The sequence below is a fragment of the Plodia interpunctella genome, unplaced genomic scaffold (assembly GCF_027563975.2).
Source record: "Plodia interpunctella isolate USDA-ARS_2022_Savannah unplaced genomic scaffold, ilPloInte3.2 Pint_0, whole genome shotgun sequence".
Taxonomy (NCBI): domain Eukaryota; kingdom Metazoa; phylum Arthropoda; class Insecta; order Lepidoptera; family Pyralidae; genus Plodia; species Plodia interpunctella.
In genome coordinates, this window is record NW_026525650.1 from 87,501 (window position 1) to 107,308 (window position 19,808).

At 60.3% G+C, this 19,808-nt stretch overlaps 1 protein-coding gene across 1 annotated transcript in view; it reads left to right on the plus strand.

Moving 5' to 3' along the window:
* Nucleotides 1–1,413, plus strand: part of LOC135310060 (uncharacterized) — a 2,265-nt gene extending 852 nt beyond the window's left edge. Inside the window, exon 1 of the mRNA XM_064437050.1 lies at nt 1–1,413. This exon is cut by the window's left edge and continues 852 nt beyond it. Within this exon, the coding sequence (XP_064293120.1) occupies nt 1–1,413 (1,413 nt within the window).
* Nucleotides 1,414–19,808: the final 18,395 nt, after the last annotated feature.

Sequence of the window (19,808 nt, forward strand, 5' to 3'; positions counted from 1 at the left end):
CTCCGCAGTGGGTTTGAGGAGGCCCGCCGAGAGGCCAGTCAGGCTGCGCGAGCTGCGGAACAGCGGTCAGGTGCACCTGCGGAGAAAGAGCTGATGGAGAGGCTGGAGGCTTCCATAGCCAAAATGATAGATGGCCGCCTAGCAGAGCTGAAGACTTGCCTCCCTCGGATGGTCACCCGCCCACCTCTGGCGGGTGACAGTTCGAGGGTGGCGAGGGCCACTAGGGCGGCCATTGCGGAGGCCTCCGGCTTGAGTCCGGCGCTGCTGCCTAAGCGGACGGGAATGGAAGGCCGTAGAAGGGAAAGTGCTGAGGAGGGGATGGAGTGGGGGCCGTCGACCTCTGCAGTTCCGGACGAGTTCCCGGAGCTCCCTGGAGTTGAGGTTGGGCCGACGACCTCGGCAACTCTGGTCGACGAATCCCCGGAGCTCCCTTGGGTTGAAGTTCGGAGGAGGGGTAAAGGAAAGGGAAAGGGCAAAAAATCTAAGCCCAAGCCCGCGGCGGTACCCAAGGGGCCCCCCGCGACCGTGCCCAAGCCTGCGGCGGCACCCACGGGGGCGCCTACACCTGTGCCCAAGGAGTCCCCCAAGGCGGCGCCACTGAGGGTGGTGAAAAAACTGTCGGCCCCTAGCTCCTCGGCTGTAATTCTTAAGTTACAGCCGGAGGCAGTGCAAAATGGGGCCACATACAGTTCCGCCCTCCTCAAGGCCGAGCAAGAGGTGAACCTGGAGGAGCTGGGCATTGGTTCGCTTCGGATTCGCCCGAGTGCGACCGGAGCGAGATTAATTGAGGTCCCCGGCTCCTCTAGCTCAGGCAAGGCGGACGCACTTGCTTCGGCCTTGAAGGTGGCCCTGGCCGGCGTCGTGGACGTTTTCAGGCCCGTCAAAACTGCGGATTTCCGCGTGACGGGACTGAATGATGCGGCAACGGCGCAGCGGATAAAGGCTGCGGTCGCGCAAGCCGGGAGCTGCACGGAGGACCAGGTCTGGGTGGGTGAAATCCGCTCAGACTGGCGGGGCTCTGGCTCTGCCCTGATGCGCTGCCCGGTCACGACGGCCAAAAAGCTGATCGAGGCGGGCAGCCTCACGGTAGGCTGGAGCCGGGTGCAGCTCCGGCACCTGGAGGCGCGCCCCATGCACTGCTACAAGTGCATGGGGAAGGGGCACACTGCATCGCTGTGCCCCTCGCAGACGGACCGCAGCCGGCTCTGCTATAGGTGCGGGGAGACAGGGCATCTGTCCGCCTCCTGCACAGCGGAGCCCCGCTGCGCGGTATGCCGCGACGCCGGCAAGCCGGCGGGCCACGTGATGGGGGGTAGGGCCTGCAACCCACCCCCGATCCGAGGGAAAGGACCGTCCCCTCCTCCGCGCGAGGGAAGGCAAGGGGAGGCGCCAGTCGGCCAAATGGAGGAGTGATGGGGGTCACCTTCCTCCAGGCCAACCTCAACCACTCCGCTAAGGCGCAGGATCTCCTCCTGCAATCCATGGCGGAGTGGGATTTGGATGTCGCGGTGGTCGCGGAGCCGTACGCGGTTCCCTCCCTGCCCCACTGGGCGGGGGATCTGGATGGCCTCGTGGCCATCGTGGCTAGGCCTGGTGCCGCCCCTCCCCTCGCGATTAAGAAGAGAGGGAACGGCTTTGTGGTGGCGGTTCGGGGAGAGTACGCCATAATTGGTGTTTACTTCTCCCCGAACCGGGATTTGCCGGCCCTGGAGCGGTTCTTGGATGCTCTGGGGCCGGAGATAAGGCGGTTAGCGCCCCTAAAGGTCTTCGTGGCCGGTGACTTCAACGCCAAATCAACGGCGTGGGGGAACCCGGCCACGGAGCCCAAGGGGCGAAAGGTGGAAGAGTGGGCGCTGGCCGCGGGGCTGTCTCTCCTAAACAGGGGGACAGCCCACACGTGCGTGCGACGGACGGGCGGATCGGTGGTGGACCTGACGTTCGCCACCCCCTCCGCCGCGCGCTCCGTGTCGGACTGGAGGGTGGAAGGGGGGGTGGAGACACTCTCGGACCACTTGTATATTCGGTTCGAGGTGTCGGCCGCCCCCCAATGTCAGGCGGCATCATCGTCCCGGGTGCGCAGCCGGTTCCCGCGCTGGGCCCTTACGCGGCTTGACCGGGAGCTGGCGGAAGAGGCGGCCATCGTCGGCCGCTGGAGCCTCCCGCCTCTAGACGGGATGGGGGTGGACGACGCGGCTGACCGTCTCGGCGACGCTTTCACAGCGGTGTGCCGGGCGGCCATGCCAAGCGTAGGTCGAGCCCCCCCTAGGCGGGCGGTCTATTGGTGGTCGGCGGAGATTGCCGCCCTTCGCGTCGCCTGCAACGCGGCCCGAAGGGCCTATAGTCGAAGCAGGCGGCGCAGTCCCCGGGACGAGGAGAGGGATGGTCAGCTGTATGCGGTGTATGTGGAAAACCGTAAGGAGCTGCAGCTGGCCATCGGTCGGGCCAAGGAGGAAGCCTTCGAGGAGCTGGTGGAGGGTATCGAAAGAGACCCATGGGGCCGGCCGTATAAGTGGGCGCGAGACAAATTGCGCCCACAGGCGACCCCGCTAACGGAGACCCTTCAGCCAGCTCTGCTGGGGGAGATTGTCGGGGATCTATTCCCCGGCAATCCGCGAGGGTTTTCTCCTCCGAGGATGGCCCGACAGCCGCCTGACGCGGAGGGAGAAGAGGTGGAGGCGGATCCGCCTCCCGTCACCGACGTCGAAATGGAGGTGGTCCTCGACCGCCTCCAGACAAGGAAGAGGGCACCGGGTCCAGACGGGGTGCACGGGAAAGTGCTTGCGCTGATTCTCGTGCACCTCGGGGAGGAGTTTCGGGGGCTGCTCAACCGCTGTCTGCGAGAGGGGCAGTTCCCGAAATTATGGAAGGAGGGCCGGCTCTGCCTTATTCCGAAGGGGAGCCGGCCCTTGGACTCGGCTTCGGCGGTGCGACCTCTGGTCCTGCTGAGCGAGGCTGGGAAGGCCCTAGAGAGTGTTGTGGCCTCTCGCCTCGTTCGGCATGTGGAGGAAGGCCCGGGACCGCGTCTCTCTGACGTGCAGTACGGATTCCGGGCCAAGAGGTCCACCATCGACGCCCTCAGGCGTCTGCGGTCGGTGACGGAGGAGGCGGACAGAGAAGGCGAGGTGACCCTGGCGACGTCGTTAGACATCGCCAACGCTTTCAACAGTATCCCGCACTGTGTAATACGGGAGGCGCTCCGGTACTTCGGAGTGCCCTCGTACCTGCGGGGGCTGTTGGGGGCGTACCTGGAGGAGCGGGTCGTCCTGTACGAGGACAGGGGAGGTCAAATGGTCCGGCGTGGCGTCGGGTGCGGTGTCCCGCAGGGGTCGATTCTCGGCCCTATCCTGTGGGACATCGCATACGATTGGGTCCTGCGGTGCCGGCTTCCCCCCGGGACGGGTGTCATCTGCTATGCGGATGACACTCTCTTCACGTCCCGGGGTGCGAATTTCGGTGAGGCGGCGCGGCTGGCCGAAACGGGCCTCGCCCTTTTGGTCGGCCGCATAGAGAGGCTGGGGCTTCGGGTCCGACTGGATAAGACCGAAGTCCTCCTCTTCCGCGGGGCCCGGACGCGAGGACCTCCCCCAGGGGCGCGCCTCCAGGTGGGTCATGAGGAGTTGAGGGTGAGTGCCCAGATGAAATACCTGGGCCTCATCCTCGACGGGAGATGGTCCTTTGTCCCCCACTTCCGAGAGCTGGGGCAAAGGATCATCAGGACGGCTGCGTCGCTGGGCCGACTCCTGCCCAATCTGGGTGGGCCCAGCGACGCTGTACGGAAGCTGTACTCCGGCGTGTGCCGGAGTATGGCGATGTACGGCGCCCCCGTTTGGGTGGACGCCCTTGCCGCGGAGAATAAGCGCCTTCTCCGGCAGGCGCAGAAGGTGATCGCGGTAAGGGCGATACGGGGTTACCGTACAGTGGCGTTCTCTGCGGCCACAGCCCTCGCGGGCGACCCGCCGTGGGAGTTGGTGGCGGAGGTGCTCGCCGAGGTTTACCACTTTGTGGCGAACAGGAGGGAAATCGGCGAGCACCCCTCGCCTGAGATGGTCCGGCGGGTCCGCTTGCGAGGGCAAGCGGAACTCATGCGGAGGTGGGAGGCAGACCTGGCGCGGGCAACGTACGGTGTACGCACAGTGGAGGCCCTGCGCCAGGTCCTGGAGAGATGGATGTTGAGGCGGCGCAAGCCTCTCACCTTCCGCATGACGCAGGTGCTCACCGGGCATGGCTGCTTCGGTGAGTACCTGCACCGCGTGGCCCAGCGGGAGACCGAGCCGGTCTGCCACGATTGTGGCGAGGCTCGGGACACTGCTCAACATGTTCTAGAGCAGTGTCCCAGGTGGAGTCGGCAGCGCCACGATCTGGTGGCAGTGCTCGGTGGAGTGGATCTGTCGCTCCCGAGTGTCGTCAATGCGATGCTCGGGAGTGACGGAGCCTGGGCGGCAGTGGCCTCCTTCTGTGAGACTGTTATGTCACAGAGGGAGGCCGAGGAAAGGAACCGCGAGGACCACCCCCTCGCGGAGCCGATCCGCAGAAGGCGGACGGGGGTGCGACGCAGGCGCTACCTTGCGCGCTTGCAAGCGCCTCCGTAATCGGTGGGACTAAAGTCCCACCCGTCGGCAGGGGTCCACCAGGTGTCGGTGGGCCCCTGAGAATGGTGAGTCCGGTCTCTGGCGAAAGAGACCGGCCAGTCGCTGAGGCGTCTTGTGCTAGATAGATCCGAGGCGCCTCCCTGTAAAGCGGCCGATGGCACCCGCAGGGGTTTAGTGGGTAGTCTGGGCTGGATAGCGGCCCAGGAGTCCCACACTCAGTGCGTAAATGCATTCCCCTGCGAAAACAAAAAAAAAAAAAAAAAAAAAAAAGGTTAGGTTAAATACCTGGGCCTCATCCTCGACGGGAGATGGTCCTTTGTCCCCCACTTCCGAGAGCTGGGGCAAAGGATCGTCAGGACGGCTGCGTCGCTGGGCCGACTCCTGCCCAATCTGGGTGGGCCCAGCGACGCTGTACGGAAGCTGTACTCCGGCGTGTGCCGGAGTATGGCGATGTACGGCGCCCCCGTTTGGGTGGACGCCCTTGCCGCGGAGAATAAGCGCCTTCTCCGGCAGGCGCAGAAGGTGATCGCGGTAAGGGCGATACGGGGGTACCGTACCGTGGCGTACGCTGCGGCCACAGCCCTCGCGGGCGACCCGCCGTGGGAGTTGGTGGCGGAGGTGCTCGCCGAGGTTTACCACTTTGTGGCGAACAGGAGGGAAATCGGCGAGCACCCCTCGCCTGAGATGGTCCGGCGGGTCCGCTTGCGAGGGCAAGCGGAACTCATGCGGAGGTGGGAGGCAGACCTGGCGCGGGCAACGTACGGTGTACGCACAGTGGAGGCCCTGCGCCAGGTCCTGGAGAGATGGATGTTGAGGCAGCGCAAGCCTCTCACCTTCCGCATGACGCAGGTGCTCACCGGGCATGGCTGCTTCGGTGAGTACTTGCACCGCGTGGCCCAGCGGGAGACCGAGCCGGTCTGCCACGATTGTGGCGAGGCTCGGGACACTGCTCAACATGTTCTAGAGCAGTGTCCCAGGTGGAGTCGGCAGCGCCACGATCTGGTGGCAGTGCTCGGTGGAGTGGATCTGTCGCTCCCGAGTGTCGTCAATGCGATGCTCGGGAGTGACGGAGCCTGGGCGGCAGTGGCCTCCTTCTGTGAGACTGTTATGTCACAGAGGGAGGCCGAGGAAAGGAACCGCGAGGACCACCCCCTCGCGGAGCCGATCCGCAGAAGGCGGACGGGGGTGCGACGCAGGCGCTACCTTGCGCGCCTGCAGGCGCCCCCCTAAATCGGTGGGACTAGTCCCACCCGACGGCAGGGGTCCACCAGGTGTCGGTGGGCCCCTGAGAATGGTGAGTCCGGTCTCTGGCGAAAGAGACCGGCCAGTCGCTGAGGCGTCTTGTGTTAGATAGATCCGAGGCGCCTCCCTGTAAAGCGGCCGATGGCACCCGCAGGGGTTTAGTGGGTAGTCTGGGCTGGATAGCGGCCCAGGAGTCCCACACTCAGTGCGTAAATGCATTCCCCTGCGAAAACAAAAAAAAAAAAAAAAAGGTTAGGTTAGGTTGGGGTGCTACTGTCAGGAAACCTCCACGTTGGCTCGATGATTTGAAGGTTTGCTTCTGTCACTTGATCTTTGATTCGGTGATAGCGGCGGCTGACAAGTTATTGGGCTGGTGCACCCTGGGCGACGGTTAATAACTCCCCGTTTAGGGGTCTTGTTAGCCGTTGGCAAATGTCCTGGCAACTGGTGGCGGGTTACCCATGTCGGGTAACCCAGGTTGGAGAGCCAATTGGCTCAGTGGCTGTGAGAGAAGGGGGCTAAGCCCTCTACTCTTACAGCCGTGGTAGGGGTCGCGGGGGAAGAGGAGGGGTTGGTATTACGGTGCGCCGCTCTCCCTATCCTCCGCGACCAGGCGCGGCCATGGCGCAAACATGGTGGTCGGTGGGGCCGCAGAGGAGGAGGACTGCCGGTATCACGGTGCGCCGCTGTCCCTATCCTCTGCGGCCGAATGAGGCGCGGCCATGGCGCAGACATGGTGGTCGGTGGGGCCGCAGAGGAGGAGGACTGCCGGTATTACGGTGCGCCGCTGTCCCTATCCTCTGCGGCCGAATAAGACGGAGAGCCGCTGCCTCCGGTCTGCTTCCGGACTGGATGGCGTGCGGCTCGCCTTGGTGGTTGGGGGCGCGCCTGCGGGCGCCCCCCCTGAATTGGTGGGACAGAGGTCCCACCCGGCGGCAGGGGTCCTCCAGATGTCGGAGGGCCCCTGAGAGTGGAGAGTCCGGTCTCTGGTGAAAGAGACCGGCCAGTCGCTGAGGCGCCTTGTGCTAGTTAGATCCGAGGCGCCTCTTTGTAAAGCGGCCGATGGCATCCGCAGGGGTTTAGTGGGTAGTCTGGGCCGATTAGCTGCCCAGGAGTCCCACACTCAGTGCGTAAATGCATTCCCCTGCGAAAACAAAAAAAAAAAAAAAGGTTAGGTTAGGTTAGGTTAGGTTAGGTTAGGTTACTGTCAGGAGGGGTGCTACTGTCAGGAAACCTCCACGTTGGCTCGATGATTTGAAGGTTTGCTTCTGTCACTTGATCTTTGATTCGGTGATAGCGGCGGCTGACAAGTTATTGGGCTGGTGCACCCTGGGCGACGGTTAATAACTCCCCGTTTAGGGGTCTTGTTAGCCGTTGGCAAATGTCCTGGCAACTGGTGGTGGGTTACCCATGTCGGGTAACCCAGGTTGGAGAGCCAATTGGCTCAGTGGCTGTGAGAGAAGAGGGCTAAGCCCTCTACTCTTACAGCCGTGGTAGGGGTCGCGGGGGAAGAGGAGGGGTTGGTATTACGGTGCGCCGCTCTCCCTATCCTCCGCGACCAGGCGCGGCCATGGCGCAAACATGGTGATCGGTGGGGCCGCAGAGGAGGAGGACTGCCGGTATTACGGTGCGCCGCTGTCCCTATCCTCTGCGGCCGAATGAGGCGCGGCCATGGCGCAGGCATGGTGGTCGGTGGGGCCGCAGAGGAGGAGGACTGCCGGTATTACGGTGCGCCGCTGTCCCTATCCTCTGCGGCCGAATAAGACGGAGAGCCGCTGCCTCCGGTCTGCTTCCGGACTGGATGGCGTGCGGCTCGCCTTGGTGGTTGGGGGCGCGCCTGCGGGCGCCCCCCTGAATCGGTGGGACAAGGGTCCCACCCGGCGGCAGGGGTCCTCCAGATGTCGGAGGGCCCCTGAGAGTGGAGAGTCCGGTCTCTGGTGATAGAGACCGGCCAGTCGCTGAGGCGCCTTGTGCTAGTTAGATCCGAGGCGCCTCTTTGTAAAGCGGCCGATGGCATCCGCAGGGGTTTAGTGGGTAGTCTGGGCCGATTAGCTGCCCAGGAGTCCCACACTCAGTGCGTAAATGCATTCCCCTGCGAAAACAAAAAAAAAAAAAAAAAGGTTACTGTCAGGAAACCTCCACGTTGGCTCGATGATTTGAAGGTTTGCTTCTGTCACTTGATCTTTGATTCGGTGATAGCGGCGGCTGACAAGTTATTGGGCTGGTGCACCCTGGGCGACGGTTAATAACTCCCCGTTTAGGGGTCTTGTTAGCCGTTGGCAAATGTCCTGGCAACTGGTGGTGGGTTACCCATGTCGGGTAACCCAGGTTGGAGAGCCAATTGGCTCAGTGGCTGTGAGAGAAGGGGGCTAAGCCCTCTACTCTTACAGCCGTGGTAGGGGTCGCGGGGGAAGAGGAGGGGTTGGTATTACGGTGCGCCGCTCTCCCTATCCTCCGCGACCAGGCGCGGCCATGGCGCAGACATGGTGGTCGGTGGGGCCGCAGAGGAGGAGGACTGCCGGTATTACGGTGCGCCGCTGTCCCTATCCTCTGCGGCCGAATGAGGCGCGGCCATGGCGCAGGCATGGTGGTCGGTGGGGCCGCAGAGGAGGAGGACTGCCGGTATTACGGTGCGCCGCTGTCCCTATCCTCTGCGGCCGAATAAGACGGAGAGCCGCTGCCTCCGGTCTGCTTCCGGACTGGATGGCGTGCGGCTCGCCTTGGTGGTTGGGGGCGCGCCTGCGGGCGCCCCCCCTGAATCGGTGGGACAGAGGTCCCACCCGGCGGCAGGGGTCCTCCAGATGTCGGAGGGCCCCTGAGAGTGGAGAGTCCGGTCTCTGGTGAAAGAGACCGGCCAGTCGCTGAGGCGCCTTGTGCTAGTTAGATCCGAGGCGCCTCTTTGTAAAGCGGCCGATGGCATCCGCAGGGGTTTAGTGGGTAGTCTGGGCCGATTAGCTGCCCAGGAGTCCCACACTCAGTGCGTAAATGCATTCCCCTGCGAAAACAAAAAAAAAAAAAAAAGGTTAGGTTAGGTTAGGTTAGGTTAGGTTAGGTTGGGGTGCTAAGTCCCCACCGACGGGTTCCCATCTTGTCGCGATGGTGGGGCTTAGTAACCGGGGGGGGGCTGGTCTGACACAACCAGCCACCCCGGTGAACCAAGAGGAACCCAAGGCCAGAGACTTTGGTGGGTGCTTTGGGCCTGGTGGACGGTCCCCTCGGTAGTACTGCCATTGGCTGGTGACCCGCCACCAGCCTTTGGATGTGGAAACTAGAGGGGACCAGAGGTGGGGTCGCGGGGTTTTGTCCTCCGCGACCACAACGCGGCCGTGGCGCTGAACACGGTGCGGTGGGGCCGCAGGGGAAGAGGAGAGTCTGTATGTCTCTCGACGATCCCCCTGTCCTCTGCGGCCGAAGGGTGGCTGCCTCTGTATCGGGCGCAATGTGTGGGTGTCACCTGCCTATCACCTCTTGCGCCCGTACAGAGGCAGACTTGGGTGCCCTGTGGCACCCAGGATTTTGTTGTGTGTGTCCTATGTGTGTTGTGACCGCTGGTCCCTTCAGGACCAGTGGTCGGTGATGCCCGCTCCCCCCGTCAGCTTTCTGACTGGTGTGAGGAGTGGGCTTGATGGTCCGCGCCACGCTCGCGTGGCGTAAGGAGCGGATGGTTAGCACTTGTGCTTGCTACCCGCCCAGGTCGGGGCCGAAAGGCCGGCCGGGGGGGCGTCGCGGTGAAATGCCTAGCGATCCCGTGACGTCCCCTATAACGGCAGCGTGAAAACGCCCCAGGGGTTTAGTGGGTAGGCTGGGCCGACTAGCGGCCCAGGAGTCCCACACTCAGTGCGTAACAAGCATTCCCCTGGGTAAACAAAAAAAAAAAAAAAAAAAAAAAAAGGTTGGGGTGCTAAGTGCGGGAAACCTCCTCGAGTGCCCATTCCCTTGAACGTTTACCTCTCTCTCTTAATCCTCTTGGATTCGGTTAGAGCGGTGGCTGACAAGGGATTTGGGACGGTGCACCCTGGGCGGCAGCCAACAACTCTCCGTTATGCGGGGTCTTGTTGGTTGTTGGCCAATATCCTGCTAACCAGCCACTCTCTCCTGTCTGAACAATCAGACAGTGAGCAGCAGATGTGGCTTGCGCGGCGTTCAGGTCTTGGACGTGGACCTGCGTCGGGCAACTCGTTACCCCAAATACTGGGGCCGAGGGTGCTGTGCTATTAAAAGCCAGCGCCGCGAGGAAGAAAACCTCATCAAAAATAACCCCAATCCCAAGGTCTGGCGTGCCGATGGGATGAATGGCGGGGGGGGAACCCCGTCCCGAGCGCTCACATGAGTGTAGGAGGAGTCAGGGACCTCACCCTGATCAAAAAAGGAAAATATGAAATGGCGAGTGACAAAAACTATTTACCCCAGGAGGGTACCAGCTTCGCTGGAGAATCCCTCTCTGCATCTTCGGATGTGGACAGCCTCACCGTATCTGGGGGGGGCATCAACCGCCAGAGGGACGCAAGTCCCTCTCAACAATCAGTCCAGACGGACTCTGACAACGACAGCGACTCTAGTCTCCCAGAGGCTTTGCTGAACGAGGAGAACAGAGGTGGCAGGGGTAGTGCTCCCCTGAAAAGGAAAGCACCGGAAGTATCAGGAGCTATGGAACGAGGTCCTAAAATCAACACCGCCATCAGGGGCCGGCCTCGCACACCAGGTATGCGGCGCACACAAGGCGCAACTGAAGGCCGTAAACGCGCCACTGTAGTGGACGAGCACTTGGGGGTGGTCCGGGCTGCTGCCAACAGGGTGCTCGAAGAAGCCGATAAGTCCGGAAACCTCAAAGGGACGGTGTGGCGGGCCATGAAAGAGTCCTGCCAACAAATATTGGAAGCTGCCGAGAAAATCGAGGCCCAACAGGTGGAATCGGAAGCAGTTCGAATACTCACAGCGGACAATAAAAGGATGAGGGAACAGCTAGAACTTCTACAGAAGGAAACAAAGGCGCTCCGTACGGCCTACTCCGAAAAGGCGGCTGCGCCTTTAACCTCAGGGACGGGAATCACAAGGACCGAAATCCAAGAAGTCCTTGCGGACTTTAAGGAATCCTTAGAAAGGGACCTGTTTCTGAGATTGGGGGGCATGGTTACGGATCGGCTTAAGGAGGCTGAAAAAAGGGGCATTCTTGCTCCCGAGCCGATTATGCGCCCGCCCCTTACGACAGATAAGAGGCCAAATGAGGTTGAACGCCAAAACCATGAAGAGGAACGGCCAACAACACTAATGTCATCCGCAAGACCTGGACCAGCGGCGCGAAATACAACCCGTCGCAGGCCACAGCCGCAGGAGGAAGAGCCACAGCCTGGCCCCTCTCAGACAACTGAAGCTCCTCTGACCAACCAGGAGAAGGAAGGATGGGCCACTGTGGTGAAAAAGAAAAAAGGCAAGAGGGGAAAAGGCAAGGGGCACGGAAAAAATTCCCCCCCTGACAAGCTGAAACCCACCCAAGCCCAGGTCCGAACCCCCGGGGTGTCTGCGAAGCCGCCACCTAAGAAAATGTTCACCCCACCAAAGTCATCGGCGGTGGTGGTAACCCTACGGCCGGAATCCAAAATGGATTACAAATCAGTTATGGCCAGGGTCACCACCCTTAAGCTACCGTCCATTGGGGTGGACCACGTGGCGGTAAGGAGAACTGCTACCGGGGCTCGCATTATTGAGATCCCCGGAGCTCACAGTGCGGTCTCCGCTGACACCCTGGCCGAAAAATTAAGGGAGATGGTGGGCGATGAAGCCCAAATATCACGGCCATATAAAACGGCACAAATAAAAATTTATGGCTTCGATGAGTCAGTGACCCAGGAGTCCCTAAAGGAAGCTGCAGCTGAAGCTGGAAACTGTCCACCGGGACAGATAAGGGTTGGCGCTATTCGCACGGCACCTGACCAGACCGGGGCGTCTATTCTAACTTGCCCTGTAGCAGCCGCCAACAATTTGATCAAAGCCGGACGCCTACTGGTCGGATGGTCGGCCGCCAAAATCAAGGGGCTCGAGGCCCTGCCCATGCGATGCTTCCGCTGCATGGGCTTGGGCCACACTAGGGCCCTCTGTCCGTCTCCGGTGGACAGATCCAATGTGTGCCACCGATGCGGCCAAACGGGCCACATGACGGTGGAATGTAGCGCCAAGGAGCCATGGTGTGCCGTGTGCCACGCCGCAAAACTCCCGGCGGGGCACGTAATGGGGGGAAAGGCCTGCAACCCCCCACGCACCAGGGGTAAGACGGCCCTGGCTACGAGGGAGGTCTCGGAGGGTCGACTAATGGAACATTAATGCCAACACGACCCTCCCACCACCTGGAAGTTCTGCAGGCCAATGTCAACCACTGCGCCCGTGCCCAAGACCTCCTAGTCCAGCACGTGGCGGAGTGGGGCATTGGCGCTGCCATAGTGTCGGAACCCTATTACGTCCCCCCGCTTTCCAACTGGGCTGGCGACACTGAGGGGCTGGTGGCGGTTACTGCTCCCCAAATCGGAAACCACCCACCTCTCTCGAAAATTGTGAGTGGTAGAGGTTACGTGGCGGTGAGATGGGGAGTTATCGCAATAATTGCTGCATACTTCTCCCCCAACGAGCCGCTTCGTGACTTCGAAGACCTCCTTGAGAGAGTGGGTAGGACGATCGGGAGCATAGCGCCGACACCTGTCATGCTGATGGGAGACCTCAACGCGAAACACACGGCATGGGGTTCTCCCGTCGCCAGCCCAAGGGGGGAAGCCCTCTATGACTGGGCGGTGGGAGTGGGGCTTGAAGTCCTAAACCGGGGCAACGCCGCTACCTGCGTGCGGCGGAACGGGGAGTCGATAGTTGATGTGACGTTTGCGACCCCGGCCATTGCCGCGCGGGTGGCGAATTGGCGTGTCCTGGAGGATGTCGAGACCCTCTCCGACCATTTATATATAAGGACGACGGTCTCCAACATGCCCTGTTCCCAAATGCCCGGTCGGGACGAGGGGGGGCGGCAAGGGTTCCCCAGGTGGAATATGGCAAGTCTCGACAGGGACCTGGCTGAAGAGGCTGCCATGATTATCGAATGGAGAGAACCCACACCAAGCCGGTCCCTTGGTGTGGAGGAAAGGGCAATAGGCTTTCGCGTGTCACTCACTGAGGTGTGTGACGCATCCATGAGGAGGTCCGGCCCGTTGCCTGCAAAGGCGCGGGTTCACTGGTGGTCGGAGGACATTGCTGAACTCCGACGTCTCAGTAACCGCGCCCGTCGTAACTACACCCGATGCAGGCGGCGACGGAACTGGGTAGCTGGAGAGGAGGAGCGACTCCATGCTGCCCTCCAGGAGGCTAAAAAATCCCTGTCGATGGCAATCACTAAGGCTAAGGAGGAAGCCCACGAGGCGTTTCTGGCCACACTCGACAGGGACCCGTGGGGGAGGCCATATAGGGTAGTGCGCAACAAGATGCGCCACGCCCCCCCCACAGCCTCCTTAGAGCCGGATCTCCTTAATAGGATTGTCGAAGGCCTATTCCCAACGGCCCAAACATTCGTTCCTCCGAGAATGTCGGCCCCTGAGCGGGAGTCCATCACGACGGAAGTGCCACCGGTGACGACTGAGGAATTTGACCAGGGAGTAGCGCGCCTAATGGCCTGCAAAAAGGCCCCTGGCCCAGATGGCGTCCCTGGTCTGGTTCTACCGGTGGCCTTAAAACACCTGGGGAGCCGTCTCAGACAGCTCTTTGATGACTGTTTGTCATCAGGACGGTTCCCCAAACCGTGGAAGGAGGGCAAGCTCTGCCTACTCAGGAAGGAGAGCCGGCCCGAGGACTCCCCCTCGGGGTGGAGGCCCCTACTGATGCTGGATGAAACCGGGAAAATGCTAGAACGCATTGTGGCCAACCGGATCATCCAGCATCTGGAAAATGTCGGGCCCAACGTGTCGCACCGCCAGTACGGATTCAGAAAAGGGCGGTCGACCGTTGACGCGATAGGGGCCCTCCGAATATTCTCGGAGGACGCAATGGAACGGAAGGGAGGGGCCGTGGGTGTCTCGCTGGACATAGCGAATGCCTTCGGCTCCCTCCCATATGAGGTAATAGAGGAGGCACTCAAATACCATGGGGTGCCCCTCTACCTCAGGAACCTCGTAGGGCACTACCTTACTGAGAGGGTGGTGCTCTACGAGGACAGAGAAGGCGTAAAATCCAAGGCGATGACCTGCGGTGTTCCCCAGGGGTCTGTTCTAGGGCCTCTGCTATGGAACATCGGCTTCGACTGGGCCATCCGCGGGGCCCTGCTCCCCCGGATGACTGTCATCTGCTATGCAGATGACACGATGGTGGCCATCTGGGGAGAGAAGCTGGAGAGCACCCTCAGGGCAGCCGCAGTCGCAGCAGACCTGATGGTCACCCGCGTCAGGCTGCTGGGGCTCAGGGTGGCCCTCAACAAGTGTGAGGTCATCGCCTTCGGAAGCAGGGGATGGAAGCCGCCTGAGGGCGCGTCCATATCCATCGGTGGGGAACGAGTCCAGGTGAAACCGCATATCAAGTACCTAGGTATCATCCTGGACTCACGCTGGAACTTCCGGGAGCACTTCAAACGACTGGCTCCCCGGATAGTCGGTGCTGCGTCGGCCATGGGCCGGCTGCTGCCCAATGTTGGAGGGCCCAGTGCCCCGTGCCGCAAGCTATATGCGGGTGTAACCCGAAGCATGGCATTGTACGGGGCACCAATCTGGGCAGATAGGCTCTCCAAAGCCAACGTGGCCCAGCTGCGGAGGCCACAGAGAGTGGTGGCCAATCGCATAGCTCGGGCCTACGTAACGGTGGCATGGGCGGCGGCGTGTGCACTGGCTGGCACCCCACCGTGGGATATGGACGCTAAGGTTCAGGCGGAAGTATATTGGGAGCGGGCAAGGAGGCGAGCTGTGGGGGAAAGGCCCGCCCCAAGAGAATTAAGGAGTGTCCGTCAGTTGGCCGTAGACAGGTTGAAAGAGCGATGGCGAGTAGAGCTGGAAAACTCCCCGTATGGTGTTCGAACCATCGGGGCGCTCCTCCCATCGCTCGAGGAATGGATGGAAAGAACGTACGGCCAACTGACGTACAGGATGACGCAGGTGATGACCGGACACGGGTGCTTCGGTCATTACCTGCACAGAATAGGAAAGGAGGAAACCCCGGTCTGTCATGAGTGTGGGGAGCCGGATGACACGGCCCAACACACTCTGGCAGACTGCGGGAAATGGACCGAGGAGAGGGTGGCCCTAGCAGTGGCCCTAGGAGGAGGAGGCCTGGATCTCTCGCTGCACAACGTCATCAGCAAGATGTTGAGCGGCGAGGGACGCTGGGATGCAGTATACTCCTTCTGCGAAACGGTAATGTCGCAGAAGGAGGCTGCTGAAAGGGAGCGCGAGGCACGAGCGCATGCCCCTCCCCATCGGCGAGGACGAAGAGGCAGGCGGCGGGCACAATATGCCCGTCGTCTGCTAGGATAGTGCCGTGAGGCAACGCCGGGGGGCGTCGTGGTAGAATGTTCGCGATCCCATGGCGCCCCCAATAACGGCCGGTGCGGAAACGCCGCAGGGGGGTTTAGTGGGTAGTCCGGGCTAGGCCTGGGAGTCCCACACTCCCCGGGAACAGTGTCCCCGGGGGCCGGTGCCTAAATGCATTCCCCCCTGCGAAAAAAAAAAAAAAAAAAAAAAAAAAAAAAAAAAAAAAAAAAAAAAAAAAAAAAAGGTTAGGTTAGGTTAGGTTAGGTTAAATGCATTCCCCTGCGAAAACAAAAAAAAAAAAAAAAAAAAAAAAAAAAAAAAAAAAAAAAAAAAAAAAAAAAAAAAAAAAAAAAGGTTAGGTTAGGTTAGGTTAGGTTAGGTTAGGTTAGGTTAGGTTAGGTTAGGTTGGGGTGCTAGTGCAGGAAACCTCCCCGAGTGCCTGATCCCTTGAAAGCTTTAATGGGCTGACAAGGGCTCAGGACGGTGCACCCTGGAAACGGCAATCAATAACTCCCTACGGGGTCTTGTTGGTTGCTGGCCAATGTCCTGCAATCCTTTCCCTCCTTTCCCTCTGTCCTCTTCCCATCCTTAAAGAGTCGGTCTGCTCCCGGTACTTCTCTCATAATGAGAGTCGACTGGCGATGCGGATCGCTCTATCCTTTCCCCCTTTTCCTTCCTTTCTTCCTCAGTCTGTCCGGTGGAGTAAACCACTCGAAAAATCAGTCGTTTGGGGTGGGATCGGGTAATTGAGCTTAGGTCAATGCTAGGGTGACCGCACACCTGAATTAAAAAAAAGGAACGTTCAAAAAATGCAAGTCGTGAATAAAGAAAATCTACCCCAGGGTGGTACCGGCCGTACCGCGGTCGGAGAATCCACCCCGGTGTCTAATGACACCGGCTGCCCCTCGTATTCTGGGGGGGGCAATTTACGCCTTGCGCCTTCGGACGCAATTGTTGATGCAGTAGTAGGAGACGATGTGGTGGGAGACGAAGTGGTGGGAGACGAAGTGGTGGGAAAGAATGCGGGAGATGTTGTCGCACAGGTTTCGGACTCTGAAATGAGTGTTAAGAGTGCCAGTAGTGGTTGCGGACAGTCCCGCTTCTTCAGGAAACGGCGGAACACGGAGAGCCCGGAATTGAGTTCTGCGACGGATGAGGATAATCCTCCACAGGCGCGCGCTCAGCGCGGTAAGAGAGGTAGAGGAAGACCGCCGACAACCGGCGAATGTATTGGCCTCGGGAAGGCAAGGGAGGCTCTTCAGGCTACTCGTCGTGCCGAGTTTCTGAAGGTCCGCATCGGTGAGGAGGATCGGCAGTTGGCTGAAGCCGCCAAAAAGGTGGCGGTCAGGAGTGAGAGGGCAGCGTCACGCGCCTCCACTCGGTCTGAGGCGGAATTCGAGCCGGAAGACCTAACTACCGGGTCTATAGAGGAGAGGCTGAACAACTCTGTTGCGGCAATAAGAGCGGTTGGGAAGATGTCCAAAGGCCTGAAGGGCACCGCCCAGAAGACCCTCAAGGATGCGGCAGCCTCAATTGAAGACTTAGCACACGAGCTAATGGAGAGATGTACCTCCAGCGAGACGCGCCGCTTGCAGGCGGAGAACGCTCGCCTAAAACAGGAGATGGCTGACCTTCGTCAAGAGTTAGACGAGATTCGAACGGAGGTCTACAAGTCGAAGCGCTCAGCTCAACCTGAGACTGAAGCGCCGCGGGACACGCCAGCACTGGAGAAACAGCTGACGAGTCTCCTTAAAGAAGAACTCGGTCGATTCAGGGAAGAGGTCCTTACGAAAGTAAACTTTTTGGAGGGGAAAGTCCTCAGACCCACATTGGCCTCTGACCGGGGCAGCAAAGGTAGAGCTCCAACTATGGCCACGTTTGCCGAGAAGACAGCGGCCAGGCCGACTTTGGCAGAGACTCCTGTGGAACAGGTATCGCAGGCGGTCGACATCCCGCCCTCTCAGCCGAGTACAAGCACAGCCCCAGCTAAAACCAAGAAGGCTAAAAGGAAGAAGGCCAAGTCTTCCAAGACTGCACCTGATGCGGCCGCGGCAGCTGCCCCACAGCAAGCGGAAGAGGGTGCCTGGCAAACTGTGGGTCAAAAGAAGTCCCAAAAGAAGGCCACTAGAAAAGAGGCCCAGAAGAAGAAACGGCAGGAAGCCAGGCTTCGCCCGCCCCGGTCAACAGCGGTTGTTTTGACCCTGCAGCCGCACGCTTCTCAAAATGGCGTGACATATGAGGAGGTGTTGGGTCGAGCAAAAAGTCAGGTGGATACTGTGAGCTTGGGTATCGAGGGCATGCGGTGCAAGGTCACGGCCACTGGTGCCCGCCTCTTGCAGGTGCCCGGCAGTTCTAGTGGCCCCCTAGCCGACGCCTTGGCCGACAAGCTGAGGCAAGCCCTGAATCCGGAGGAAGTGAAGGTCTCCAGACCTGTAAAGCGGGTAGACCTGCGAATATCTGGCCTGGATGATTCCGTGACTAGGGAAGAGCTGACAGCAGCACTGGCCAAGGCTGGAGCTTGCTCTGAGCTGGACCTTAAAGTAGGCGAGATTCGTCGTGCACCGCGTGGTATGGGGACCTCGATTGTAGCGTGCCCGGTGACTGTGGCTAAAAAGCTGGAGGATGGCCGTCGGCTCCTAGTTGGCTGGGTGTCTGCCAGTGTTAAGCTGTTAAAGCAAAGGCCGATGCGCTGCTACAGATGCATCACGGGTGAGCATGTGGCGACGCAATGCAATTCTGCGGTAGACTGTAGTGGCCTCTGTTTCCGATGTGGCAAACGAGGCCACGAGGCCAGGACGTGTTCTGCGGCGCCCCATTGCCCCGTATGCGCGGAGGCCAATAAGCCCGCCGATCATGCAATCGGCAGTAAACTATGTAAGGCAGCCAATAAGAAGACGGGCAAGACACCCAAAAAGGCCCCAGCCTCTCGGCCTAAAATACCCCCCACCGAATCGTCACAAGGTGTGGAACCTTTTGAGATGGAATGTCCATAATGTCTCAAAGTACGACATTCTTGCAGTGCAACATCAACCACTCTGCCAGAGCACAAGACCTTCTGTGTCAGAGCATGGCGGAGTGGGGTGTCAAAGTGGCGATAGTTGCGGAGCCATACTTTGTTCCGCCTCGTGACGATTGGGTGGGGGATGCTAGCTGCTCGGTGGCCATCATCTCGTCGCCTTCCTCAGGCTCGCAATTCCCTGAAAACATCACCAGGGACGATGGGTTTGTTGCAGCGCGGATAGGGGATTGCGTAGTGGTCGGCGTGTATTTTTCGCCCAACAGGGCTCTAGCCGACTATGAGGCATTTCTCATACGTTTAGGATCTGTCGTGGTCAGCAGCCATCCTCGCCCCGTGATCGTGGCCGGGGACTTCAACGCCAAGTCCTTGGCGTGGGGCTCCCCGGTTGCGGACGCGAGAGGCGAGCTAGTTGAGGAGTGGGCGTTGCAACTCGGTCTCACACTCATGAACCGGGGAACGACCCACACTTGTATTCGACAAAGGGGTGGCTCAATCGTTGATCTAACGTTCGCCAGCCCCTCCCTATCTCGACGAATTGCGGACTGGCGGGTTGTTGAGGAGGTGGAGACGCTCTCTGACCACCGGTATATTCGGTTCAGTGTCTCCGCCCAGACCTCCGGCCAGCCAGCTACGCCTACCGGACTTGACGTAAGCAGCCCCCGTTGGGCCATAAAACGGATCGACAAGGAGCTGCTAAAGGAAGTGACGATAGTACAGGCCTGGGCGTCGGCACCTCCCGCTGAGCCTATAAACGTGGATGAGGAGGCGGAATGGTTTAGGGACACGTTAACCGCTGTGTGTGACGCGGCGATGCCCAGAGTACGGAGAGTACCGTCCCGACGGCAAGTATACTGGTGGTCCCAAGAGATTGCCCAACTCCGGCGAAGGTGCATATTTCGTCGCCGCCTCTATGCTCGTCATAGGAGAAGACGTCGCCGCACCGCAGATACAGCCGCTCGCGAGGCGGAACTCTACGAGGAGTATAGAGCGGCAAAGGAAGAACTCCAGGTGGCCATTCGCACTGCCAAAGACAGGGCGCGAGAAGAGCTATTGGCGACTCTGGACAGAGATCCGTGGGGGCGCCCCTACCTGTTGGTGCGGGGGAAACTTCGCCCATGGGCTCCTCCCCTAACCCAGAGTATGCCGCCACAACTGGTGAACGACGTGGTGAGTGCCCTATTCCCGGCGGGTCGATCTGATTTTGTGCCACCGGCAATGCGGTTAAACGACCTAAATGAAGAGATTGGCACTGTTCCCCCAGTCTCCGAGGAGGAACTGGAAGTCGCGATAGGCAGGATGAAGAGGAAGAACACGGCCCCGGGTCCGGATGGTATCCCGGGGGTTGCGCTCGTGCTGGCCCTCGGGACTCTTGGGACCCGATTCCGTCAGCTCCTCACAGCCTGCCTAGAGCAGGGACGGTTTCCTATTAGGTGGAAGACGGGGAAACTGGTGCTCCTACGAAAAGAGGGTCGC